We start from the raw sequence: 27,335 nt of genomic DNA on the forward strand, positions 1-27,335 counted from the left end.
GAAGGTGCTACACTGACTGCTGTTTATAGCTTTACTCCTTGTGCGTTCAGGAGTGCTGCCTTGATAGGACTGTCTGATATCAACTTTCCCACTGCAGCTATGGGAGAGTTGTGGCCTTGCTGGATATGCCATCTGCCTGCCCTCTCCCCATCACCTCCCTCCTCTTGCTCTCTTGGTCCACCTACACCGAGCACCACCACCTCCCTTGGTGCCAGGCAGCGCCAGAGGAGCTGGAGTAGCCCCACCAGACAGCACAGATTTTGGAAGGAGCATTGTTGGGCTGTGCCTCCTGTCATCAGCTTGGAAGGACACATTGGTCTGTGAAGATGATGTGTGCTGGGGTTGGGCTGAGGTCCAGCCAAGGCAGAGCTGGGAAGAAGTACCCTCCTGGCATCTTCGTCAGGAGACTTCAAGCCTGGAAGAAGATGGGGCTGAGGGATAGGTGTTCATCTCTGTAGGCATATGTGACCCACTGAGCATCCTGCATAGGTCCCACCCAGAGAGAGACCCTTCTTGCTGCAGAAGGACCTGCTTGCTGATCCCTTCCCTTTTCTCCTCTATAGTTGCGTCCATGGTGCCTGTGCGGGATTGGGAAGCTGCACGCGGCCGCTGCTTGCTCATGCTGCCGCTCTCAACTGCACCTCCGACGGCCCGAGGCACATGGTGTGCACCGTCGCCTGCGAGAAGGGCTTCGTCCTCCGCTCCAGCAATGGGAAGAGCCTGGGCTCCATGCAGGTGAGCGGACCTCAGGATGGGGGTGACCTCGGCCCGTTGGACCTAGTGCTATTGAAGAAAGGTTTAACCAACCCGAAGTGGTTGCAGTGACCCCAGGACACCTTGTTCCTCCAGCCCTGACCTCCTCACTGCTCTTGCAACAAACCTCAGCTCAATGGAGGCTCTGGTGCTGGACCTCCATGCTGGTGGTCCTGCTTTGGGGACCCCTCTTTTTCCCCTCACTGCTGCCCTCCTAGCTGCCCCAGCCTGGTGCTGCCCACAGACCATGGTTCTGTGGGGCGAAAGGCTGCTGCAGGGGATGTCCTAAGCCAGGGTGATGCCCTCCTGCAGAGGGAGAGGTAGGCATTTCTGTTCTCTGGATGGGCATTTCTGGGAGGGTTAAACATCTCTGGGACGTTTTCTCTCTTAAAGCTGAAGTTAGTGGCTCAGAAAAAAATGAAGTCGTTGCAGAGCATCTATATTTAGAGGCAGCCAACAGTGACAAGAGCTTTTCTTCCTTTGTGTTGCGTTGCAATAACGCTACCCACACCAGCGGGGCAGTGCAGAGGTCACCATGAAAGAGCTTGTCCTGCTTTCCAAAGGGCTGGGGGATGCCTCGTAAAAGCCACGAGCCAGCACGGCTCTTAGCTGTTGACCAAGGAGACCTGGGACTGATGTGTCCTTGGGAGCTGAGCCGCCTTGGTCTGGGCAGTCACCTTGGCAGGGTCGTTGGCACAGCGTGTCCCATCCTTCGGCTGTTCCTGGAGGGGGAACAGGAGTCTCCAGGGCTGAGCTGGTCCCCCACTAGCCCAAGCAAGAGCGTGAACTTGCACAAGGTGGAGACAGATGGAGGTGAGTCAGGCTGTGTCAGCAGGGTGGACCTCTCGTGCCCTTGGAGAGTTGCAAGTGCTCGTGCTGCCTGGCAGGCAGGTTTCCCGTGCTGCAGCCATCGGTGTTTGCCGAAGGAGAGGTGGGTGCTGGAAAGTGCAATGGGACAGCTGGGGATGCACTGCTTGGCCCCTCATCACCGGGGAGGTTATTAATTACGTGGCTGCATGGCTCCGTGGGCCAAGGCATGCCCAGGGAAAACAAAATGTTCCCATTCTCCTCTGAAATGAAACCGCAAAAAATAAATCTGCCTCGGGTGACAGTTTTCCTGCATTTGGCAGCAAGATGGGAAACTTCTGGACAGAGCTTCGCCATGTGGCTGTCACAGCAGATGGCAGCTTGCAAGTGCCCTGTCCTGGTTTGGCTGTGTGACCCTACACTTCTTGAGGCATTTTGGAAAAATGCATACAGCTCTCCCCTGAGCATCCTCTCCACCTGGTTCAGCTACACCATGATCTTGCTGTGCACCTAAGAGTACCACACTCAAATTTAGTGATGTCCTTCAGAGCCACCACGTCCAGGTTCAATCGAAACGTGTTGGCTGGGAGGACAGGTCACACATTTGACTGAAGGAGCACAGTGGTTGCACTCAGCAAGTAAAGGGATATCTGAACAGTTGAAGGACACTACATTGGTCTGCAGGACTGCTGGGCTGGGGTTAGCAGTCTGGGAGCAGAAATCCTAGAACAGTTTGGGTTGGAAGGGACCTTTAAAAGATCATCTAGTCCAACCCCCCTGCCATGGGTAGGGACACTTCCCACTAGACCAGGTTGCTCATGGCACACTGTCATCCACCACTCTGTTTTGATGAAGTCCTTGGCACATGTTGATCATGTTCGGTGGTGGGACCACTGGTGGTTAGGTTCTCATGCAGTCCCCCAGCTGCGTAAGAGGGGCTGTGTAATAACGATTTGTAAATGAGGTTGTATGAACCTCTGATTTCAGTGGGGGCTGAGGGCTGAGGCATGAGAGAATCAGTGCATTTAGGGGAAAAACAATCAACAGGAGAGCCACTCGTCAACAGCTGAAGTAAGACTTGGTCTTGCAGAGGAGAAAATTGCAGTGCACAGAGCTGGGAATAACTTGTAGCTCAGGAAATTGTAGCATATCTTGAAGGGATTTTCCTTTTCCCCTTAATGTGCTCTGGCACCGCTCAGGCAGCGTGCATGCAGCTAGCCTTTTCTGGAGGCACGCGGTTACAGACCAAGCATTAGAAGGTCTCTTGTGCAGCTGGTTCGTGTGTTACCCTGAGGGCCATTCACTGCTTACACCCCCCAAGCATTACCCTGCGAGTGGGTAGGGGCTTCGTGACTTAGTGCCCAGAGTGGGGAGAAAGGGCAGATTGGGGGAAGAAAAATGGGGCAAAGCTCTCCTTGTCCTGAAACCTGGGTCAGCCCTTTCTGCTGTGGTGGCAAACCAGTAGATTAAAGCTCACTTGCAGGCATCTGATGGAGCTTTGCTTTCTCTGCAGCAGGAGGTGGTGCTGACGTGCAGCTCAGGGCGGTGGGACAGATCTGTGACTTGTGACCCTGTTGACTGCGGTGTCCCCGACCAGTCCCACGTGTACTACGCCGAGTTCTCCTGTCCCAAGGGGACCAGCTACCTGCAGAGATGTTCCTTCTCCTGCATCCACCCAGCCAAGCTTCAAGGTAAGGTCTGGAGTGCTGAGGGATTGAACTCTCCCTGCTTGGTGCCACTTTTCATGCCTGTCCCAAGCTATTTGAACAGAGCATTGCAACTTCAAACTTCCCCATTGTCCTGCCTTCTCCCAGCCAGGTGGGCTCTTGAGAGACCTCCTGAAACGGTAGGCATCCATCCCCCTTGAGTGGGACACCGTAGTGTGGGAATAATTCTCTCTGACTCCCATCTTCTAGCTGACAGCCCTTATCCATCCACTTCAGGGTGTAGGGATGTCTTCTCCTGATAGCTGGTGAGGTCTGGCAGCCTCCAGCGTTATGGGGACCAGGGAGGCAAGAAGTGTGCAGGCAGCCAGGGTGGACAGAGAGAGAGGACTTCAGAGAGCCAAAAGTGGCTCGGTGCCTGGTGGCTGTGGGAAAGCGTGTGGTTCAGGAGTCCCGGGGCTGTACAAAGCCGTAGAGACTGATGCCTACAGCTGCGGAGCAGTCTGGGAGATGTCCACCACCCAGACATGCAGCAGTCCCCCAGACATGCCATGGCCTGGCTTTCATTCTGCCGACTCCATCAATAGCCGCAGGAATGTTTTCAAGCCAAGTCGGAGAAAGAGAGCTACTGTTCCTGTCTATACAAGGCTGAGCTGGATGGGATTTCGGGGGTAATTGCCTTGACAGCTTCAAGCATTGGGACTTTATGTGAGTTTCCACCAGCGCCTTTGCTCTGAACAATCACATACAACAAATCATTTTAATGGGTGCCCTATTTTATGGAGACATTTATAGCTGAAACGTATGAAAATCATTTACTTTAAAAAAAAAAAAAAGTTAAATCTAAGGAGCAAAAACTGCAGGGTATTAAGGTCTCGTTTCATGGCAGGGGGGATGCCAGCAGATCCTCAGCACAAGCTGATCAAAGGGTAGTGCGTGAACAATGACTCGACAGCCCAAATTTTGCCGATGCCCGTTGCCTTGTGTGGGTCAGCCAAGGGCAGGGCTTTAATCTGATCTTTCACTCGCAGCCACCTCTTGTTCCTGCTGAAGTCAACGGGAGGTTTGCCATGGCTTCCCTTGGTGGGAAGGCGTCCCCTTGATGGAGCGCCCTGGGTGACTTCCAGCGACTGACACGATGGCTGGTGGTGCTCAGCCAAGGCGCTTGAGCCACGTGGGTAAACTCGCAGAGGTCCAGCCGACTCGGCTGAGCTGTCAACGCAGGGACGTGCCTGATGCTTGTTCTACCCGAAGGCTCGCGTCCTTACGGGCAGGCTCTCAAGGCTAATAAATGCTAAGAATAGGCAAGGAAAGCATGACATGGCTGCTCGGAGGCGGGGGGTGACCCTCGGTAGTGCCGGCCCGCCAGGAATGCAGGCGCCGAGCGGAGGCATGGTCTTGTCCCTGGTCCAAGAGCAGCTGTAGGCAGAGCAGTGATCCCATAAAAAGAAAGAGATGCACCTGGGGACAATGAAGATGGGCTAAGCTAAATATGACAGATAGGTGTCGTACACAAAAGTCCTCAGCCTGCTGAAGGCTATCCCGAGGCATCACCAGAGAGGGGGAGTTTAAGGGAAAGTTTTGGGGAGATTTGCAGAATCAAGATCCTTTCTCTGTCCCCTAGAAGTTGTCCCTTCCCTGCTTCTGTCTGCATTCAAGGAATTTCTGCCCCAGCCTGACCAAGCATGCAGTGGAGTCCATGGTCTTCGTATTTGTTGCCTCCCTTGGCATCAAGTATCCACTCTAACAGAAGGACTTTAGCTGGTTGTTCAGAGCTTCCCTCAGCAGAACTCCATCCTTGGATCAGCTGTAACCACCATGTACTGCTTCTGTTTTGGGGTCAGGAACAAACCAGTGGCTGACCTGCCTGGAGGATGGTCTCTGGTCGCTCCCCGAAGCCTACTGCAAGCTGGAGTGCGACGCACCTCCTGCGGTGGCCAACGCCAAGCTCCTGGTCCCACGGTGCCTGCAGGGGAACCACGACGTGGGCTCGGTCTGCCGCTACAAGTGCAAGCCTGGATACCACGTGGCTGAGAACACAGCGGGCAAGGCTAAGAAGTAAGTCTGTGGTGGGTCTGGTATCACCATCTTCTTCCTCCTCTCCTTGCTGACATCGGGAGAAGAGGTGATGGTACACTGGCAGTCTTGAAGAGCTGATTTAATAGGTACAAGGCAGAGCAGCTTGCTCTGGTCATGCGTGAAATACAGGAGGCATTCCCCTAGTTTAGGTGAAAGCAGGTGGAAACAAGATGCAAGTTGCTGTTGCACGCGCGCGTACGTTAAGTGCCTTAACCTAAAGCATGTGAGTTTTCCCGTGCATCTCAACGCACTTGTCGCTTGCTGAAAGTTAAGCATGTACAGAAGTGTTTGCAGACTCTCAGGTAATTAGATGTAATAAGATGCTGGAAGATTCCTGGAGCTGCTGTCTTTCCTAAAAGTGATAAAACATAGATCGTGGCACTGGGGGTTGTAAGAATGAATGACTACCTGTTGCCAGGGTTAACGCTTTACCCCCTGCACGTCTTGGCTAAATTTAATCTCAAGCATTGGCAAATTGGAGATGTTGCCCGATGCTTCGGGGAAAAATTCCTGGTGATTCACTAGCCCCGCGCTCAGCCAGTATCGTGACGCTGGGGGGTAAAGCAGCATTTTGTCTGCGACGCCTCCAGCTGAAGTCCCCGTTGGGTTCGGTCACTAAAGATTCCCTGGCACTGGCTTGGTCCTCCCCAGAGTCTTGACGCTAGCCCAAATCAGGTAATTATGTGCTAATTGTTTAATGCCCCCTTCCAGTTTTAATTGGATGCAGACTTCATCTCTACTTTGCTCTGGGGTAGGGTTGTTGTGCACTGGGAAGCAGTTGCCAAATTTCTTGCCTTGTAATGAAGGAAGTGGTTTCTGTAAACAGCTTTTCACAGTGTTAGGAGCATTTCTTGGGCCAAGGGGAGCTGAGCAAATTACGATTATGGCTACGATCACGTGGACCGCTTTGCAAACTGCGGAGCAGCTTGCGTGCCTGTGGCATTTCAGGCACTGGACGTGCAATCAGATTAACCCAGCTTGCAAATTTAGGCCATCTCAGTCATGCTGCAGTGACTGCTGGTAAAAAGGATGCCCTCTGGGAGCTCCCGGTGCTTCTCTGATGTGTGTGTACCTTCCCTATGGGTCTGAACAGCCTGCGACACAAGTCAAGGAAAATCATGGGAAGTGGTTTACATTTCCATAGCGATGCACGTTGAGGTAGCATTTTCACATTTGCTATTATCATTACTACTAATTCATCCAACGTCTTTGATGGCAGAGTACGATCTTTTTACGGTAAGCAAAAAAAAAAAAAAATTAACAGAAACAGAAAATTCATTGCTTTCTTATGCAGATTAACTGCTATGTGAGTGGCATGGTTCAAAGCAAAAGCCTTTCCTTGGAAGTGTAAATGCCGGTGCACCATCTCATCTGGAGCGCTGTGTATACACACAGCATGAGTACAAACGCCTTGGCATGTGTAGCGAGTAGCAGCTACTAGCCAGTAAGCGGGCCAGTCAATTGCTGGATCGTTGGAAATCCTTCTGGTGTTTCAGCCCTGGCAGGCAGAGGATGGGAGCTGCCAGAGGGAGAGGTTGCTTTCTTTGTTCAGGCCAACCTTGGAGAAAGCACGTTGTTGAAGGTGGTGGAGAGCTCTGGAAGGGGCCAGCATCGGTGAGGTGCAGGTTCCTGATGTGCAGGGTCTCAGCTGATGATTTGGACATCAGGTTTTGGGGTCTTCTGAAGTCCTTCTGGGTTTAGCAGACTGAGTTCTTGACCTATTGTCTCCCTGTTGTCCATCAACTCAGCAAGCACCAGCCTTGCTAAAGGATTCAGTGTCCGTGTTGATGGACATAAGAAAGCAAGACTCTCTGTGTGCTATATGTTGGACAAAATTCAGGCATGATTCACAGCTGACACTGAAGACTCTCAATGCCAGCTTGCTTAGCCCAACCTTGGAAATGTTCTTCAAATTATTCTTCTAGCTCTAGAAACCATGCCTTTTTAGAGGGGAATGATGGAGGGAGTGTAACCCCCAGCTATGGGGCTCGGACTGTTCTCCAGGGAAGGAGTAGAGGCATCTTTGGGTGTCTGTGTGTTCCCAAGGCATCAGCCCAACCTGCTACTATGTGAAAGACACGGTCAGCTTCTCACAGCACTGTTACAAGAAGCTTGGTCACTTCCTTCAAGGGCTTCCTTCAGGGATGGCTCTGGATCCCCTGTGGACAGGAACAGTTAAGCTGTAATATGAGCAAGCAGGAACTCAACCCAGCCAAGGATCATCACCTCCTGACTAGCTGCTTTTTGGAGCAGCCTTCTGATCTCTCTCATGCACCTCGTAAAACACCACGGCTGCTACAGCTGGACTGGGGACCCAAGCCCTGGGGCTTTGCTCCTCACGTGGCAGGGCTATGGTGCCTCAGCCGTGGCTGGGATCCGGCGCTCTCTGTCCAAGACAAGATGCTCTTGGACACAGATACTTGTATGATTCCCTCCCTTCTGTCGAATTTTACTGCAGGAGCAGTAAGGATGCCTAGAAGGTTCCTGCAATCTTGGTTGAAATTAATTTACCATAGCATAAGTGGAAGAGAAAAGGGATGAAGAAATCTGTTGTCTCGGAGAAGATGTTTTTATCTATTAACCTGGGTGAGGAAAGACCCTTCAGAAATCATTGCTTGTCAACAAGGGATCCTCGAGGAAATGTTGATTGTGTAATCGAGATCCTGCCAGAGATTTGCTGCCTTTCTGCTGGCAGGATCATCTGACTGATGATGCTGACATGAAGGCTAAATCTTCTTTGACTCTTCCCAAAGGAAATCCGTTTTCAGCCTGGAGAGCCCATGTAACAGCCTGATTTCCAGCTGCCATGCTATTTCACATCTAACCCCAAAATAACGGTAACAAGGGAAACTTCACATGTGTATCCGTGCTTTGTGATGGGAGGTCTCTGGTTTTGGGTAGCATCTGTCCAATGGCACACACCCACCTGGATCACACAGAGCAACGAACTGCCAAGGAGCAAGGTTTGGCATTGTCCACGGCTGCAGCCTTGAAAAGAGCTGGCCTGAAAGTCAGAGGTCAGATACTTTGGGGGAAAATGGGCATCACCCCCACAGCAGTCCTTGCTGTTGCTTCCACCATGCAGTACCATCTGAAGCAGCTCTCCAACAGGAATATCTAGGACATCCTTTAAAGGAGCACTCTAATGCTGAGAGGATGCTCTCAGTTTGGGGACCAAAAAGGTCAGACCCTGCAGAGGGCTTGTTTCCCTTGCCCAGTGCAGGATGATTCCTTGGAGATAAGAGGTTTTTGGGATCCCAAAGCTACTTTTGTGAGTGGTCAAGCCCCTTCTGCTAGCTTGAGGGAATGAAGCAAAGAACCGGGCACACAGGTCTTTTCAGGGAGCTTTGAAAGTCTCAGCCTGAATTTTGACCAGAGATCAAGAGAGAACAGCCCAGACCCCTGATGAGCTTCCATGGAGATGTCAGCCCCTCTGCCTCCTCTCCCTGCTCGAAGATATGCAGACCATAAAAGAGGGAGAGAAGGCTGGAGAACGCGGAGGAGAAAACGGACTGGAAAGAGTTAGCAGACCAGAGGCTGGAAATGCATCGGAAAGATTGCAGCGGGCAAAGCAGGACAGCCTAACCCGGGAGCATCGGAGTTCGCAGGGCACCGCGCCACTGTACATCTGTGGTGGGCGCGAAGGCGTGGGGCGCTCGCTGCCTCTGCCCACATCTGGCCCCTTCAGATAAAAGGCAAACACCCACGCAGCTGAGGGAGCCGAGCAGCCAGGTAAAGAAAACACAGGCTGTCGGCCGGACTCCTGTGTCACTTCCACCTCCAAGGTCTCTGATGAAGATTTACAGCCCAGGTTGTTTGGAGCAAAGCAGCGGAGGTCCTGCAAGCTGGTGTTGCTTTCTTTCAATTTACTGGCGAATCTCCCTGCTTCCCCACTATTCTTCTTGAAGCCGTCAGTCTCCTGCCATGGGAGGATGAGGCTTTACACTCATTTATCGCCGTTCACGTACAGCGGACCCAGTACACAACTGGATCCTGGCCAGGCTCCTGCGTTCTCGGCTGTCGGAGCCAGGCGAGCGCTCATGCCTTCACGTCAGACGCAGCCCTCGCTGGCCTCAGACGTCTCCCCTGCCTCCTCTACCCATTAGGCATCCGCTCGCCTGCTTGGAGGGGGGAAGCTTTGACTCCGATTTTCCTGGCTTCCTCGTTAATCCTCAAGAAATGCCGCTAACCCAGATCAGAAGAAGTCGGGGGGTCTGGAAATTTCAAGCTGCTATGAGGTTGTGGGGATTTTTTTAAAATTTTTTTTTTAAAGCCTCTCCCTTCCCTTCTCTGAGCCTGAATATAAACTGCTCACTCCATACGTGCGGCAGTGGTCTACAGGCCACCTTCTACCCCAGGGTCAAGCCAGGCCAGCCCTGTTTGAAGTTCCCCAGCACGGATGCTGGCGGTGGGGTGAGCCTCCAGACCAAGGCGGCTTTTCGTCCCGGGTCTAGGGGGGGAAAGCAGGTCTGGGGAGAGGTGGCAGAGGCCGTGCATGGTGCTGGGGCCACTCCAGCACCACATCAAGACAAGGAAGCCCCAGTGAAGACGATGGGGCTGCAAACCACAGCGTGCACCTGTGCAAACTGCAGCTCCCGCAGCGTGCGCTCCCCCTGCTCGGCTCCTCTCCCCAGGTCTTCCCACCGCTCCTGGGCAAAGGGTTCCACCGTGATTTGGGAGTTGAAGTGGCTGCATTGGTTATAGCGTGGTGGCTGGTGGGCGAGTGAGAAGTAGCGTGTGGCTGGGATGCTTCTGGTTTGTAAAGGAGTTTGCTCCATGCCTGAGGCATCGCTGTTGCAGTGAAGCTTTGCACCCCCAGTTTGCTCCTATCGCTGTGACGCCATTGGCTTAACCCAAAGCAAGGCATTCAGCTGGATCACACCCCGTGTGCCAGGCAATTCAAGAAGGGGAAAATGCTGCTTGAGGACCTGGACATCCAACACGGATCGGTGCCTCAGCGTGCGCCTTTAAAGGTGGGCAAAGCAAAGCGTTCAAAAAAAGCACAGGAAGAGGCAAGGTCTGATGAGAACATCTTTGAAAGGCAGTGACCATCCCCCAGTGAAAAGGGCGAGCTACCAAGAAAGTGAAATTAGCAGTGGGCTGAAACCACCGATGCCCACAATAGGGTCCAGAGTTGCTCCTCCTCACCACACTTCCAAAATCATGCGTAGTTGCAGTTCCCTTCAGTCAATTCAAGGCTACTGCTCTCGGGGTGACTTTGCAGCACCCCTTGCTGCTCGGGTGCTCACACCACGGCAGCCCACGCTCCTGGGGGGAAGATATTGTGCAGAGCTCTGTGCCGGGGGACCTGCCACTCTCCATCCCCTCCCCTGCCCACCTCCACGTTACCTGCCAGAGCCTGTACTCATCACAGCAGGAACCCTCTGTCCCCCTTATGCAGCCTCTAGGAAAAACAGATCCCTGATTTCTGAAGGGAGGAGGGGAATCTTTAAGAGCTGCAAATATTGACAAAAAAAAAAAAAAAAAGAAAAAAGAGAATGTTTCAAAAGGCTCCCAAATTTCCTGCCCAGGAGTTCCTGGCAGAAACATAACAGGGGTGGCCACCAGCTCCTGCCCCAGGTCTGGTGGTGCGATGCAGATGGGGTCCCCTTGCCACTCCGGACTGCGTGACCCCGCACCATTTTGGGAGGGCGCAGCCGGGTGGCCCCACACAACGCCTGCCACAGGTCAGAACAAGGAGCAATTTAGTGCCTCCCCCCCAGGAGTTTCTCTAACCCGGTTAAACCCCGTTCCGTGTACCTGTGGCACGCTATAAACTCCGTAGCACAGCGCCTGGAGCCCTGCCTGCTGGCACCAGTGGTGGGAGAGGGCAGGGGCAAGCAGCTGGAGCAGGCTGTGTCTAGTGAGGGAGGGGGTAAAAGTCTCATTAAGGATGGAGAAATCAGCACTGGCTCAGGTAAAGCCCATCAGTGCTGTCAAAAACCTGGCAAAGTCTGGCGTTGTGGTGACATCCTTTCCCGAGAGAGCAGCCCCCAGCTAGCCCGGTGCCTTGCGGGGTTTTGACGCCTCTCTAACAGATGCGGTGTCTCTATCGCTGCCAAGGACAGGAGACAGAAAAGCGGGTGGGCTCCGCTTCTGGACTTTTTCTTCCTTTCTTTTTCATCGTCTTTTTGGCAAGTAGTTTGCGCCTGGGCTGTTTTAGCGGTACAGGATGGTATTGGTCTGCTGCGGTACGACAGCCCCTCGGCAAGAGCAGGATTGACAGATCTGGCTGCAGTACAAAGAGGAGCCTCAGGAGCAGCTGGGCGCAGGCCAGCAGGATTTACTGGTGGAGGCTCACTCCATCCAGCAAAATATGTAGCTACTGGCGGTGGGACAAAGCAGCCCAGGACCCGCAGGGGCTGCGGGACAGAGAGGAATGGTTTTAGGGGCACCACGAGAGGCAGGGAGCAATGGGGTGGTGAGTGCAAGGAAAAAGTGGCCAGTGTTCCTAAATCAGCGTGATCCTCCCAGCAAGGGGAAGGAAAGGTCCTGATTGAGCGTAGGTTGTCCCTCCAAGAGGACCTGCCCGTGGTGAGGGGTGGGATGGCATGGGAAAGCCCCACACGCTGGGGGTTTGGTTGTGCTCCTGGAGAGATGTCTCTAGGCTGTCCCTGCCTCTGTGGGGACGCTTGGTACAGCCAAGGTGGGGTGTGTTCGGGGGGCTGCAGCCCAGCCTGGCTCTGTGTTTCCCCAGGAAGTTCCTGAAGGTGCAGTGCCTGGAGAGCGGGCAGTGGGAAGAGGGGCACTGCATCCCTGTGGTGTGCGAGCCCCCCCCTCCTGTCTTTGAGGGCATGTACAACTGCACCCAGGGCTTCGAGCTGGACAGCCAGTGCGTCCTCAACTGCGAGCCGCAGGGACAACAGGTGAGTGACTTGGGGGGAAGGCAGAGGTCGGCCAAGCGTTGTGCTTCAGAGCCCCTGAAAGCAGTAGGGATCCCTGTGCCCCGCTGTGCAGAAGGACCCTGCAGCAGCTCAGCCAGTGCCAAATGCCCTGGTACCACCAAGCAGCAGTTGCTCTGCAGACCCAAAGCTCTTCTTGCTGGATACCAGCCGTGGATGGGGTGCACCACTGCCTCGGGGTGCTCCTCTGCGCCCTGGTGACTCCTCCAAAGAGCAGTGATCTCAAGCAAGCCTGCTTGTCTTGAGTGAAAAGGGTTGGAAAGCAAAAGTAGAGGGTTTCCAGTGGGTTTTGGGAGCCACTGTGAATGCATTCACCTGGGATGATGGGCAACCTTGCTGCAGCAGGGCTGCTAACCAAGGGGATGGAGACTGCTGCTTGCCAGGCTCTTCCACCCAGATTTCACATCCAACCTGCAGGAAGGGTTTTGTCCAAAGAAGCGTGGTCTAGCAGCAGCTGGAAAACAATTTGCTTTAAGGTCAGTAGTGCAAAACACCCGTAGGCTGGACCAGATGGCTGCAACCCAGCTGCCCTGGAGAGCTTCCCTCCAGGCTTCGCCGGCAGGAGGGGGGTCCTTGTGTTGTGCTGCCCCCGGAGCTGGGCAGTGGCCAGGCAGGGTGAGCCCTGCCACTGCTGGTAGTAACACTGGCTGCTCTCCCTCTGCTTTGCAGGTTCCCATCGTCTGCACCAAGGAGGGATTATGGACAGAGGAGTTCAAACTGTGCGAGAGCTTACGGGGCACATGCCCACCACCCCCGGAGCTGAATTTCGTGGAGTACAAGTGCGAACAGGGGCACGGCATAGGTGAGGGCAGATGAAAGCTAAATGGAAAGCTGAACCTTATGTTGACTCAGCCCTCCCAGAGAGCTGAAGGTCATGATGACTCTTCTTCCTGTACCAATCTCCACTAAATCTATGAAAAAAAAAAAATCCTGTTTTCCATTTTCTTTCTAAACACAGAGCCAGGGGTGGCTTTAGCCTTGTGCATGCCCTGCTTGTACTCATGAACAAGACTCAAAGCTGGCTCCACTGTAAGCATCTCTCTTTTCAGAAGGAGCAGGGACTCATCTCCAGGGCAAACCCAGCCCTTGGCAGTAATTTTCCTGTTCTCTAGCCCTTCATCCCCCCTGAGGTCTCTCAGCTTGTTACTACTGCTGACATTTGCAGGGTTAATGTGGCAGGTCCTAGGTAAAAGCCACAGTGACAGTCGTGTGTCACAGGGCACTTTCACCAGATGAGGGACCAAATCATCCATTTCTTTCTCCAGAACTTGGTCGCTTTGCTCTTTCAAGAAAAGCGGCGATGCTCAGTCACAGTTATTGCATCTCATCTGGCATCCTGCTGGACAGGACGCTTGAGCAAAGCCCACATCACTCTGAAGAAAACACACCAGTCATCTGGGTCTGATCCAAACAGGCTGAGGCGAGTCTAAAGGCAGGGCCTCCTAAGGTTAAGCTTTGGGCAGACCTGATGTGAGGCTGGGGTCCACCTGGTTTTCCGAGGTGGTTTTTGCACCTTTTTTTTTTTTTTTCTTCCTCAGTCATAGGAAGGCAGTGGAAATTCAGTGTGGTGGAAAAACTATGAAAGATACTTCCTAACTTGTCAACAAACATCCCACAGCATCCAGGCCAGGTTTATTTTCATGTTGGATTCTATGTCCTGCCATTGGGGCTTGAATCCATCTCTTGGGGCATGTTCAATTTTCCTTTCATCTGGGAGAAGGGAATTGGCCACAATTACTGCAGGGTCTTGCATAATTTAGCATGTGGGGAAAGAACGGTCACCCCTGGTTGGGAGGGAAAGGGTCTCCTCTATGTCCGCCTCGCCCTCAGTGAGGAACCTACATGTTTGGGTAAAACATCATTGCCTGGTTCTAGATGAAGTCCTCAAGGCGCTCTCTCCTCCCGCAGGTGCTGTGTGCGTACCTTCCTGTATCATACCTCCCAGTGACCCTGTCATACTGCCCGAAAACGTAACTGCTGAGACAATGGATCACCGTCTGCAGCCCACCAGAGTCCAGGTAAACGGGGAGGTGGATTCCTCTAGCAGGGGGTTTGCTGGCAGCATAGAGGGGAGCCCTCCTCCTTTCTATCTGGTCGTTTTTAACCAAATTCTATTTGCCTTGAGCGAAGAAGGATAAGACTTGGAAGGACAAGCAGTGTAAGTGAGCTTGGGGCTGGCCGGAGCTCCAAGGAGCTGCCCCGGCTGCATGCTCTGGGGGTACCTGCTGTTCCCCATAACCAGGTTCCAGTGCCGCGGTCCTCCTCCCTCCCACCACTTCGTCCTTCTCTTCCCTCCCCGCGGACGCTACTGCAGAGCCTCCTGCCCTCCCGTACCAAAGTTCAGCATAAGTTATCGGCTCCCAAGCCAGCTTTCAAGGACTTGCAGGATACCGCAGTGAATGAAGTTAAACGCAGGAATCCCACTGACTTTTCAGGACGTGCCGCATGCCTAAACCTGCTAAGCTGCTGTTATTGTCAGCCAGGGCGCTGGGAGAGCAAAAGCTGAGCCTGGGTCCCAGATTTCCTGGCAGCAGAGGTGCAACCCCAGGCAGGCATCTCCCTGCCAGGGAGGAGGCAGGGCACTGTCAGCTGAAAGGTGTCTCTGGCTGCCAGGACCCGCCGGCCGGCCAGTTGCCTCTGCTTCTGGAACGGAGGAGCCTTTCCCTCCCCATCTCTTACTCATTTTGTAGGCAAAACAGCTCGAATAGCTCAAATAGTTTGGATCCTAACGGCACGACTTTCCCAAAAAGCAGCTCTGCCGGGGTAATATTTCTTAAAATAAAAACGAGATGCATAAGGAAGGAGGTGGAACAAAGAAAAGCAAACAATCTTCCCAGGAGCCAGCGCTCCCATCCAAACGCTTTCTCCTCCTCCTGGGAACCCGCAGGAGGCCCAGCATCGTGCCTGTGGATACTACCGTACGTCGCCTTGAATCAGACCCATGACGGATCGCTGCCGGGGGGTGAGGACGCCCGGGGCATGTGGGACGGTTAAGCACGAGCCTTGGAAGGAGTCCTTGCCTTTGAGGGATCGGATGGCTTGGCCCGTCGAGGCGGTGGCGTTCGGCTTCCCTTTCCCCGCTGCTGTGGGCTCTCGTGCGAGGGAGGCATTTTGCAGAGAGGAGGAGGAGGGAGGTTAGGCGTTATTTTAAGAAGCGGCGCTCCCCCTTGCCAGGACCTCTCTCCCTGGACCATCTTGTTTTCCCCTCTGCCCCGGCTCCTGCCACTGATCCCTGCTTTGCCCCTCCAAGCCTCCAACAGCTTGTGGTTCCCTGTGCTCCCAAGGTGGTGGAGAGGAGGCAAGCCACACAGGGAGACGCAGAGGCTGCTCAGGGAGGTCACAATCCTGTTTTGCTTTCAGCTCTGATTCACCGCGTCCCGTAGCCGAGCAGGTTTGTCCCTCTGCCTTTACTTCCCAGCCTGGAATACGGGATACTAACATGAGTATACTAAAATGCTATTCAAGTTGCACAGCAACCACATACGAACCACCCCAGTGGGGTCAGGATGCAAACGTCCCCTGGGCTGAGCAGGAATCACATAGCTCAGCCAGCGTCCTAGGACTCTGCCCCATCTGACGGCAGCTCCCTCCGAGTCTGCCTTTGCTGCGCTGGCTGAGGATGGCCAGGTCCTCACCCTGCCCCATCATGTCCTCAACCGAAAACGCAGCAGAAGGACCTGCAGATGGTCTGCATGGGCAGAGCTACCCCATCCCCAGCTGCCGTACCACCCGGTGATGCTGGAGCCGGGCTGCCTGCTGCTGCACGTTTCAAATGAGAGGCTAGGAGAAAACATACGTGCCCCTCTGTGCGACTCCCGTGCTGTGAAGGGCATCCTAGGACACTTTCACAGGCCAGCCATCATTTTATGGGGCCTCAGATTTCAAAGCCTGCCTGAGCTTTACAAGGAGGAAATTGCATGTGCGGCGGGGCTTTTCTTCCCCCCGTATAATCATGCGTGCTCCCCACAAACCCCCGCTGAATGAGCCTTCCAGCACGGTGAAACCACCGAGCCCTTCACATCTCGCTCTTGTGTCCAGTTGGCTGCAACAGCTGAGTTCGTGCCTCGTAAATACCAGCGATAACCTCAGCCCCGTGCGTGAACGTGAGTCTGGTGTATCTGCTTCAGGCCAGGTCCGGGGAGGTGAGTCCTCCTGGGACGTCGTTCTTGGAGCCTGAGAAGGGGTCGATGAACTTGATGACGCAGGCACCGAGTGACAACCGGCTGAGCCCCCCATCCCATACAAACGAGAAGCTGGTGAATCCAGCATCGTGCAGAGAGGTGATGGCAGACTCCAGCCTGTCGTGGCCCGAGTGGCTTCCTCCCAGCAGCTGCTCGCGGCCAAGTCAGCCACCGTGAGGTGGCACTGCCAGCCAAACCCACTTCTTTGGTGGTCCCCATCATCTTCTGTCCTCTCCCAGTTGTGTATCTACGTACGCGTGCATACACACACATCTGTCTAGCCTCTGCCTTGAGCAATGTACCCTGGTTTGCGGGTGAACCAGGTGCAGCTGCCTTGGGTTTGATGGGCTTCAAAGGGTTTCGTGCCGGGGAGAGGTGCAGGAGGGTCCTGGGGGTGCTGCTGCTGTTCTGCACCGCCATGAGCAACACGGTGTTGTGAGAGACCCTGCACCTCCAGAGAGCGTGTGGGTGGCTGTTGCCCTCTCTCTGCCACCTTTCCTGACAGCTCTTTTCTCCTTCCCTCCTCAGCATATTGTGTGCACGGGCAGGCTGCGGTGGTATCCAGACCCTTCCGTCATTCACTGCATCCAGTCGTGCGAGGTAAGACCCCCCTGCCCCCAGCACGAGCTGTGCCTGCTCCTTGCAGGAGAGCTCCTGGCAATGAAAACTTGCTCCAGGGCAAAGCCGGATGGCTTTGACTTCATGTTTGATCCCAGCTGGGTCAGGGCTTGCTGGCTGAGCAGATAGACCCAGAGCAAGCATCCTTAGGTATGGTCCCCCATGGCCAGGGTGATGCTGGGGAACGAGAGCTGCAGAATAACACATTTCCTTCCTTGCCTGCTGCTTCTTGGCCAGCCCGGGAAGAATGTTCTAGCAAAAGGATTTGACTGGCAAGGGGTATCCCCAAAAAGCCCGTACTGACTCCAAGCCTGAATATTTCCTTAACCAGAACCGCAATTCTAGAGTAACGCAGATCCAGAAAAGCCCTGTGTGACTCACGCGTCCAATCAAAACAACTAGGATTTCCAGCCTCGTACATGCAAAACAAACCGCTCCTGAAGAATCTGCAGACAAAGAATTCCTTGCAGAAATTGGTTAGCTGCTCATTTCACTTTGAATAATGACCAGGCAGGAGAAAATCATAGGCAGCCTGGAGTCAGTTCGCAAAGGAAATTAAAAATAGGCAGTCTTTGTCAAGCACTAGTTGTTATTATGATTGAGGATAAAAGGAAAAAGCGAGGGGAGGGGGGAGTGTATTTTGGAATGTTGTATGCTGGGATTTTTACCAAAAAGGAAAATGTAAATGAAGTTTGCACACCAAAAATAGCTTTGGGTTTTGCTGATTATTTTTTTTATGTGCTCATTTCAATGCAAATGATCGCTTTTGCTCGCCGATTCTGCCTAGCTCAGCTCTTTGTCGACCGAAGTGTGGGAGAAAGGGCAATGTTGCAGGGGGCACGTCCCCAGGAAGGAAATGTTACGGTCAACGGAAGGTGCAGCAGTTATTTCCTAAACTCGATGGCTGCGTTGTGCATCTCTACTGCAAAGCATGGGCTGCAAGCGTAGGGTAATGAGGCACTGTGTTCTACAGAGGCGTTTGACGGTTGAGTACCAGAGCCTAGCTGCTAAGGAGGTGGAGAGACCCTGCTCTCCATCACCCTTGTAGACTTTTTTAATGCCTTTTCTGCTTTCAATTAATCTTTCATCAGGGATGACCAAGCAGTACATATTTTTCCAGCTGAGGTCTCACCAAAGCCCTGCATAAAGCTTCCTTGTGCTGGAAATGTCTCTCTTGATAGGACCCAGGACTATATCTGCTATTTCTGCCATTGCATCAGTCTGGCAGCTCAGAGATATCCTGAGGTCAGCAAGTACACCCAGATCTTTCCCTACCTCCTTTGTTTCCAACTGATGAGCTCCAAGCTAACAGCAGATGTTTTACCATCAGTACAAGAGCTTGCCCTTCGGTTTTATACAAGTGCATGTCATCCTGTTTCTCTCTCTAGTCCTTCAGGTCATCTAACTATTTGTCAGATATCCTGATCCTCCTCTGTGGAACAGTGCCTTCTTCCTCATTAGCAATTTCATCAGCGCAGGCCTATTTTTAAGGTCACAGTCACTTGCTTTAATACTAATGAAGATTCATCCTCAGATAGTTTCTTTCACCCTGATGCTCTCCTTTTCGATACAGCTCACAGCTGCCTCCTCCCTGTTCTCCTCCTCCTCATTTCTCACGTGTGTGTCTGCAATTATTTTTTTTCATTGGGTTTTCTTCTACGATGATGAAGGTTATTAAGGGTGGACTGATAAGCCAAGTCTTCCTAGATAACTCCCCTTTTAACAGGTGTTTTATAGTAGTCCTTATCTTGCCATAAAGACCAAAATGGTCTCATTCAAAGTTTTGCTCTGGGATCTGCTGCTCAGTGCTGGGAAGAAGGGAGGTGTTACCAATCCCCTTGTTTGACCACAGAAAATGCCCTGAATGTTGTTTCCACCTCATCTGTGCTTGCTTCCAGCCTCATTTCTATACCTGACCTGCCTCCATCCTTGTGACAAAAAGCACTGCAGTTGTCAGAGGCCATTTCACTTGGGACCCAGTCTCTTGTGGGATGCGGGCATGTCAGACAGCAAGAGTCAGGTAGAGACAGAATATAACCTCTAACCTGTCCTTGCTGTGTGACACTCCACCACCATTTCTCCTTTTCTTGTTCTCCCCTTCATTTACCTGCATGAGAAATGTTCTGCCCCTGCAGAACACAGCCCCTGCTGGGTCTGGCGTGGTTCAGCTTGACTTGCCATGTCCATGGGATGTCTTAGTCCCAGGTTCCTCCTCATTTCAGAGTAATCCCTCACTGGAGGCACCTCCTTTAGGAGCCCAGTCTCTGCGCTCCACTGGGCAGCAGAACGCTGTTCCAGAGGACTGCCCATGTCACCTCAGGTCCAAGTCACCCCTCGGAGATGCTGTTGTCTCTCTGTTGACTGCTGAGTGTGTCTTGGTTGAGGAAGCTTTCTCATCTGGATGCCTCAGTGAGGGGAACAACCCTACGTAAGAGAAATCCAGGCCACCCGGCTGCTCGTACCATCTCTCCCCGGTGGAGTAACTTCAGGATGGGGCATAGCAGCAGTAGCCAAGCCTCAACCTCCCCAGCTGGAGCCCTGCCTCACATTGGAAAGTTCAGGTCACCACACAATGGCGTTAGAGGCATTCTCGCTCATCTTTATCGTACGCTGGCAGCGGATCAGCCTGACTGCTCATCCCTCTCGCTCCTCTCCCCACCTCCCTTCTCTTTCCATTAATCTAGTCGTCCATCTGCCTCCCGGTCTCTCGCTGCGCCTTGCCAAGTTCCCCATCCCCGGAGCAGGGAGGCACGTAGTTCAGCGGGCGAGGGAGGGAGGATGCAAACCCTTCCAGGAGCCCGTCAGGAATACAAGTTAGCGGTGAGCGCGCTTTGCCTCTCGAGGGCCAGCGGAACATCTCATCCCCTGCCATCAGTAGAAAAACAGATGGCAGCGCTGGGGCGGGGGGAGAGCAGGGGGCTTGGGGCTGGGTAGAAAGGGGAGTGGATGAGAAGAGAAACCTCTCCTACCCGCTCTGGTTTGGGAGGAGGCAGACGTGGTCCTGGTGGTGGGCTCGGCTGCTGTGAGGGAAGCATTTGCAGCATCTGGGACAGGTTCTCCTGAGCCATCCTGAGGTGACCACATCTCAGCTATCTTCCTCCTGTGCCCAAGAGCAAGTGAGGCTGTTGACTTCAGAGGAGGAGACGGCACGTACAGTGATCCAGGTTGCTCCCTTGAACTATTTCCGCCATGGTCCAAAATGGTCCATGCATGAGTGTGGCTGCTATAGAGCACCTCCTCGTCTGTGCAACTCACCAGCTCTGCACCCCTCTGTCTCCCACCACAGGGGCTCCTCTGGTTCATGTTGTGGCTGGGGTTCAGGTGAAAAAGTTCACTTATTTTATCATCATCATGTTTGCCCAGTGTTACTCGCAGGATGGAGTAACCACCACTGTCCTGCTCCAAAACCCTCAGAGGAAGACAGGCTGCTCTTGCAGCGATTTGAGTGAACGTGGGAGGGTCTTCTGGGCAGCAAATATGTTCTGCAACATGCTGGCCTCACCTTCACCTCCAGCTCCCTTTCACCATTGTGTGCAGGTAGCAAAGGGTTAAGTGCAAGAGATTTAAGGCAGCCGTGCTTTGGACAGACCACCGTGACAGCTGTGGTCTGCCTGGTGGGGTAGCAATTCCCTCCTGATGTGACCCGGTGCCTTCTCTGGTTGAGGTTGGCTTTGCCGTGCTTTGCTCCGAGCAGCCCTGCCTGTGTGCTGGGGGAACGTGCGGAGACTTTGGCTTGAGGTCTCCACCTCGCTTCCTGGGTAAAGAGGGGCCGTACCAGAAAGCTGTCATGAGCTTCCACACATGAGGACAAGGTCTCGCTGCCCTTGCACGTGCTGCTGGTCATGTTATCGTGGTCATAAAACGCTAATCTGTTCCCTGTTTTGTGGTTTTCCTGAAGTATTAGAATGGAAATGATGAGATAGGGATTGAAGTGTGTTTGTGGTTGCTAGTTGTTCTCAAGTCTCTCGATCCAACAGGTAGTCAAGGACCCCAATGGATCCTTGGCTCTTCCCACCAGCATGCACAAAACCCTCGCTCTGCACGTCTGTGGCTTGTGTCCAGCATTCGTCAGCCAGAATTAACCCCTCTGAAGGCATATGCAATAGGGAGAGGGGGAAATCTCACCTAAAATCAGGGTTCTGCTGTGCTTTAATGTGACGGGAGACTCGGTCCCCGGGCAAAATGCGGCAGGCAGCTGCCTCTGCTCCTCAGCATCAATGGGGCTGGCACCCCTTGATTGTCCCTCCTCCCAGACACAGGAGCTCTGAGTTTGTACCATGGCAAAGCTCAGCACAGGAAACCAGGCAGAAACATGATGCTGGTGGGATGCTCTGCTCTGAGAAAGAGACACTGTCCTGGGGCTTACGGCAATGAGGACTACAGGCCCCCCAGCTTCTCCAAGGAGACTCTTTAGGGCAGCTAGGTATCACAGCATGGCCAGAACTTAGTCAACCTCTCGTGATGCTCGCGTCATCACTTTCTCATCTCTTGTGCCTGTGGGAGCATTTCATGACACCTTTATCCAGCCTGTGCTCTTCCTCCATCTGCCACCTGGCTTTGAAAACGCAGAGGGGATCCTACTGGATGTGACTGCTGCTCTTGCAAGCAGGCAAGAGGCAGAGCGTGTGACTGCTATTCCTGCAGGAATCCCACCAAAGCCTGAGTCTAAAGCCCTTGTGATCCAGCCGACTGATGAACAGGACTCGATGAATTGCCCTAGATTCTGGTGCATTCAAATTTAGGACAGACACATTGCCCTCCACATCTCAAGAGGACGCAGCAGAGTCGGAAAAAGCAATCAAAATGATTAAGGGGATGGCACAGGTGCCCTTCAAGGAGACCCTAAAACAGCTGGGACTCTGCAGTTTGGAGAGAAGACAGCGGCTGGGGGTTTGCCAAGTCACAGAGGCGCCGCGTAAGATGGATGCAGAACGGGAGAGCACTCACTGAGACTGGCAAGGGGTTTGTTTCAAAAAGGAGAGTGCTTCAGACTCTGAAACTGGCTGCCACGTGAGGCTGTGGGGGTGAGTAGCAGCTTTAAATTCAAAAAGGGATTAAACAAATCAGTGGACATCAGGGCCACAAACGGATACCAAAAGGACCAGGCAGGTCTGTATCTTCCACCATGCTTAACGCAGCAGGTGCAGATGGTGGGGGAGTACGAGGAGCGTGGGCTGCAGGTAGTGGTCACTTCTGGATCAGACCTGGCCCTGACTGGTGAAGGCAAAGCCCTTCATGCTGGGGACGTGGAAGGCAAGATGAGGAGCTTTCTATGTACCTGCTGGAGACGTTTTCCTGCTGCTCTTGGCATGAGCAGCACAGGCTGCTTAGTGTGGGATATAGCCTTCCAGGGGATGAACCCAAAGAAATCTATTCCTCTTCCAAAAATCTCAGTTGAGGCATACTTTTCCTAAACTGTGAGAAGATCTCTGTCCTCTACACACACGCGGAGTGTGATTATAGAAACCTCATTTTCTTAAGAGACAAAGCAGAGGGAAATAAAATGATCACAGATGCCAGCATGGTGCAGGGGCAGGGGCCAGGCGCAGCTTTCCTGCCTGCAGGGACAGGCTTACAGACCCCCGAAAGATGGGGGCCTTTCGGCACGGGTAGGACCACAGCATCCAAGCACGCCAGCAGTGGTGGAGACCCAAAGAAATGGAAGCAGCGTCAGCTCCCCCAAGCCACATTTTGCCCGACCTATGGCTACTTCTCTGCCCTCTCCAGCTCAGGTGCCATCCCTCCATCCCTGTCCATGTCCTGCTTTCCCCTCTCCCTGCGGTCACAGTCATGTAGCTGGTGAGACAGACAGAGCGAGTGGAAAGCCACTGAAGGCACCCGCTGAAATAAAAATCAATGAGTCACTCCTGATAATAAACAAACATCCCCAAGCATAGCCCGGCCAACTGCTCTTCCAACACGAATATTCATTCCCCTTCAGCTCCTTCATCCCTTGTACATTGTTTTTCTTTCTGTTTAAGATCTGTAACAAGAACTTGGCAGAAACCAGATACAAGTGGGTCAGGAGGCCCTTGTGGTTTTCAGGGCTTGTTTTCCATAACCCATTCTATCCCGCAACATATTTTGCACAAACGGCCTGGCAGATCTAATCCATGGCAGCAGGCGAGCTGCTGAGGGCAGGATCACAGGCTGGTGCCTGTGGCATGGGAGGTCCTGGCTTCTCATGTGTGTGCAGCAGCAGCCCTGGGAATGGGGAGAGCTGGAGACCCATCTCTGGGAGCCACCATGCCTGCCAGGAACGCTATTGACACCTGGCATCTTCCCGTGCTCCCTTTTGCTTGTTCTTTCCTGCTTCTGCTTTTCTTTTCCTGTTAGCACTGAGATCAGGGTGCAAAAAGGACAAGGCTAAGGATCCTGCCATGAATAGATCACGAACAGAAATGTTTTTATGGAAGCAAAGACCTGCTCTGATGTGGTGTTCATCTCCATCAGCTTTCCATCCCTTTCTTCACTCTTGCCCCCATGGACTGTGCAAAGCCCTTTCTGGATTGCTGTCCGCTGAGACGCGGGGTCCCTGAGGAGAAAGGCACAGAGCTGGGCAGGGGAGAAGAAACACATCCTCATTCAGTAGCCCGAAGTGCCACATACTTCAGCAGCAGCCTGTCCAAAGCAAGTCCTGGCCTGGGACACAGAAGCACTTTCAGACACCATGAAGGCAAGGACTTGCTCTCCCAGTATGGCCATCTACAGCAGTATCCAGGCTGGAGACCAAGCAGCCATCTAACCTCATCCCCCTTCAGGCGCTCATCCTGTCCAAACTCAATCCAGACTTGATTCAAACAGAGCCCAGATGTTTGCAGGAAACCCAACGTCCAAAGAACCCCCTTTGTCCTGAAGAACACCTAGAGCTGCGTACCAAGGCTGCTGGGAGCTGGGCTGGTGCTTGCCTTGGGCATGGCAGTACAAGTGATGGCACATAGGGTGAAACCAGGCAGCAGGATGCCGCCTTCCAGCCTGCCACCCCTTCCTTGAAACATTCCTCAGAGCACGTGGAGCACTTTCTCAAGCAACAAGGCTCTGTTTTCTTAGTGAGGCCTGGGGAGAAGGATGTTGGAGCTGGAGCAGATGTTCCTGAAGACCTGAGATGTGATGAAAGCATTCCTCATGCCGAGTTGGCGAGGGAGTGGCTCAGGGACACCAGCAAGCTCGGAAGCAACCAGCATTTCTCCATGTTGCTTTCTGGCCATGTCTGAGGTGATGGGGCAGGTCCACAAGGTCTCCTAGCAAGCCATCCTGCAGGCGTGTGGCCCCAGGGGACCGCTGCCGTGGTTCAAAAGGAGCACAGGAACACCTCAGGGGACGCAAACTGGGAGACATTAAAAAAGTGGACGAAGCGCTGCGTTTGTAGGAGTTTGTTTCTCTTTATCATCAGGCCCCTTGATCCCGGGTGCCTCTTGCCAAATTTCTAGAGCTCTCTTCCTCTGAGCGGTGCTCGCCCTGCCTCCCTCGCTGCGATGGGCCAGGTAGCGCTCGCTCGCTGCTCGGAGTGGCTCAGGGCAGCGAGGCTTCCCAAAAAGCTTTTTGAGCAGAAGCCAGCCCTGTTCCCTCTCTGTCCCTCTTGTGTTTTTCAGAGATGATTTCCTCCTTGCGTGCCAGGGAGCCTCAGGAAGGAGAGAGGGAAAGTGAATGTGCTTGGGGTGTCAAGGGGGGGAGGAAAAAAAAAAATAAAATAAAAGACACACTGCAACAGGGAGAGGGCCAAGAAAAATATTTAATCCAAACAATGAACATTGTCGTTTCCTCCCACAGTCTGCATTCCCAGTCAACTTCCCTGGGCAAGCAGGGGGAGCCAAGAATGGCCGGGCTCCCTGCCTCACCAGCGTGAGCGTGTGTGTGTGTGTGTGTGTGCAAGGAAGGGGATGTGTGCTGGGGACACTGCTATAGCATCGCTTTAACTAGCTCCTGCCACGTCTGCAGCTGAAGGGACTGACACTAGCCCCGGTTTTCTGTAGGGAAACGGTGTTTTGGAGCGACGTTGAAGGGATGGGAGGGGGAATTTCCAGGGACGCAAGCTAAGACCACAGGGTGGTGGATGTGTAGGGGCTTTAAGTGAACCAGACTTTTAACAAGGCTTTGGGTACTCTTCAAGTCCTCCCAGGGACCTCCCAGAGCTTTCTGAAATATCTTGGCTAGTGGCTGAGGTGGGAAGGAAGGAGAGGCATCCGGCAGGGAGAAGCTGCCCTCTGCCTATCTGAGGACTGCTGCAGCCTCTTCACGCGTTCCTTTCCCCACGCACCCCTGCCTGCTCCCCCCCGCCTCGTGCACCTGGGACGTGGCTTCTCTTGCACGTCTTAGACCCCTGAAGCCACAGCGGTCTCCAGCCCTGGGGCAGCCCCAGGTATGTGTCCCACGGTTTAGGCTGACGTCCCTCTGCCACCAAGTGGGCTGGGGTTTCCAGCTGTGCTAGGTGAGACCTGGCCCTGGCTACTGCTACTTTCTCATTTCTGGTGCTGAGCACGCGCTGATGCCTTTGGGGACTTGCTGTTGAAGACCTTGCAAGGCTCCTGGAAGACCACGCGCACGGTGAGGGGAGACATTTCCCCAGCAGAGGTTTATCACCCAGCCCTGTCCCTGTCTCTCCTGCCACACCATCTCTCTCCTGTCTCCTCCAACTGATCTTTCCACCTCTAATGACTCATCCATCGCAAGAGCAGAATTAACGGCGGTGAAGCTGATGCGCAAGGCGTGGGTCTGATGGCAGCGGCAGCTTCTCCAGGGCTGGTCCCTGCCTGTCTCCTCTGCCGAAATGATGGTTCCCCTGTTCCTCTGGGGCTGCTCTGAAAGTGGCAACCGAGAAGACACCTGCACCTCCTCAGCTGCAGGATTGCACGGCATGCAAAGGGTCCAAGGTTAATGCCCGAAATACCGATGCCCAAAGGGAAGGACGAAAGGATAGCAAAATCCGTGCTGACTTAGAAGCAGCATGAAAGCAAACTACGCACCCTCCCTGGGTGGGATCAGCACAGTTGCAAAGCCCAGGACCTGCGCAGCCTCCCGAAGGCTGAGGGGAAAACATTTTGATTATTAAGGCTGGACTCGATCCCCTGAAATGGGGATCCAGGCTTTTTCTAGCTAGGAGCAGATCGAAATCGCAAGCACTTTCCATCCATCCCGGCGGCAGTGCAGGAGAGTCTTTCAGCTCTTTGGTTACACAATTGGCCAGGTGCATGCTGAATTTTTTTTTCTTTTTTTTTTTTTTTTTTTTCCACCTTCCTCCGAAGCATCTGGAACGGGTCGTTGCCAAAAGCAAGGTACTGGGCTTTCAGGTCTGCTCGACCAAAGCAAAACCTGCATTCCTGGGAAATAATGTTCATCAAATGCCTGTGACACAGCACCAAAATATGTATGATACTGATGGCATCTGTGATTTATTCTTCGTGCTCTGTCTTTCCCTCACTCTGTCGCACCCTTTCACGCTCTTTCACAGTGAATCAACCTACGTATGAGGTGGATTTGAAGGAAAGTGCCTGGACCCTGCCCGCTTCCCCGATGGCACCGGGGGCTCCCAGCCCGGCAGGACGCCAGCTCCGGGAAGAGAGCCAGCCAGCTCGGCCCCGGGGACTCTGCAGGGATGGTGGAAAAATGCCATGTGCAGACGCTGCTCCCTGCACAGCATCTCCCGGCAGCCTCAAGAGAAACGGCACCGCCAAACCCTCTGAGATGCTTCTGCCCGACATGTAGCGGGATCTACTAGCCCTATCTCACATCCCTCCTTTGCCTGCAATATTTTTCCCTCTTTTTTTTTTAAAAAAGTTTTTTTTTTTTCCTCTTTTCATTGGTGCCTATTCCCGTCTTTGAGAGCGTGTGGTTTTTTAGCCTATTTAAATTGCCAAGCACTTGATTCGTGGTTACTATTTTTATGCCGGCAGCGCAGGGCTCTGGCCCGGCAGTGCCAGATGCTGCACCTCCACGTGCTAACACACGTCCCGCTGAAGCTCCTGTCTGAATAAACAAGGAAGATGGATGGCACGAGCGGGGAGATTCGCTGACACACGGTGGCATGCTGCCTAGCCAAGCAGCTCCCTATCAGTTAATGTGGCACGGATCGGTTGCAGCAATTACCTTTATTCATTTTTTCCCAGTTTATCTGAGCCATTCGAACCAGCGCTTTTCTTCCCCCGTGCTGGAGGATGCTCATTCTGGCGACCGAAACCCAGCTGGCCATTTCCCTGGCTCACATCCCTTGCCTTCGCACGGCACGGTTAGGCATTGGTGTTTTCTTTTTTTCCTGCCAGCGTCTTAAAACATCGTCAGGTGTTTCTGCGAGTTGCCAACGTGAGCAAACCTCCCTTCTCCCACTGCCGGCATGG

The 27,335-nt window shown here is 53.4% G+C and overlaps 1 protein-coding gene across 1 annotated transcript in view; it reads left to right on the forward strand.

Moving 5' to 3' along the window:
- Positions 1-27,335, forward strand: part of PAPPA2 (pappalysin 2) — a 90,590-nt gene that overhangs the window by 57,843 nt on the left and 5,412 nt on the right. The window contains exons 14-20 of the mRNA XM_054834188.1: positions 564-735; positions 3,074-3,251; positions 5,069-5,282; positions 12,001-12,169; positions 12,875-13,007; positions 14,114-14,223; positions 16,915-16,986. Of these exons, the coding sequence (XP_054690163.1) occupies positions 564-735; positions 3,074-3,251; positions 5,069-5,282; positions 12,001-12,169; positions 12,875-13,007; positions 14,114-14,223; positions 16,915-16,986 (1,048 nt within the window). The remainder of the gene's footprint in view (positions 1-563; positions 736-3,073; positions 3,252-5,068; positions 5,283-12,000; positions 12,170-12,874; positions 13,008-14,113; positions 14,224-16,914; positions 16,987-27,335) is intronic.

Source organism: Grus americana, chromosome 8 (genome assembly GCF_028858705.1).
Source record: "Grus americana isolate bGruAme1 chromosome 8, bGruAme1.mat, whole genome shotgun sequence".
Taxonomy (NCBI): domain Eukaryota; kingdom Metazoa; phylum Chordata; class Aves; order Gruiformes; family Gruidae; genus Grus; species Grus americana.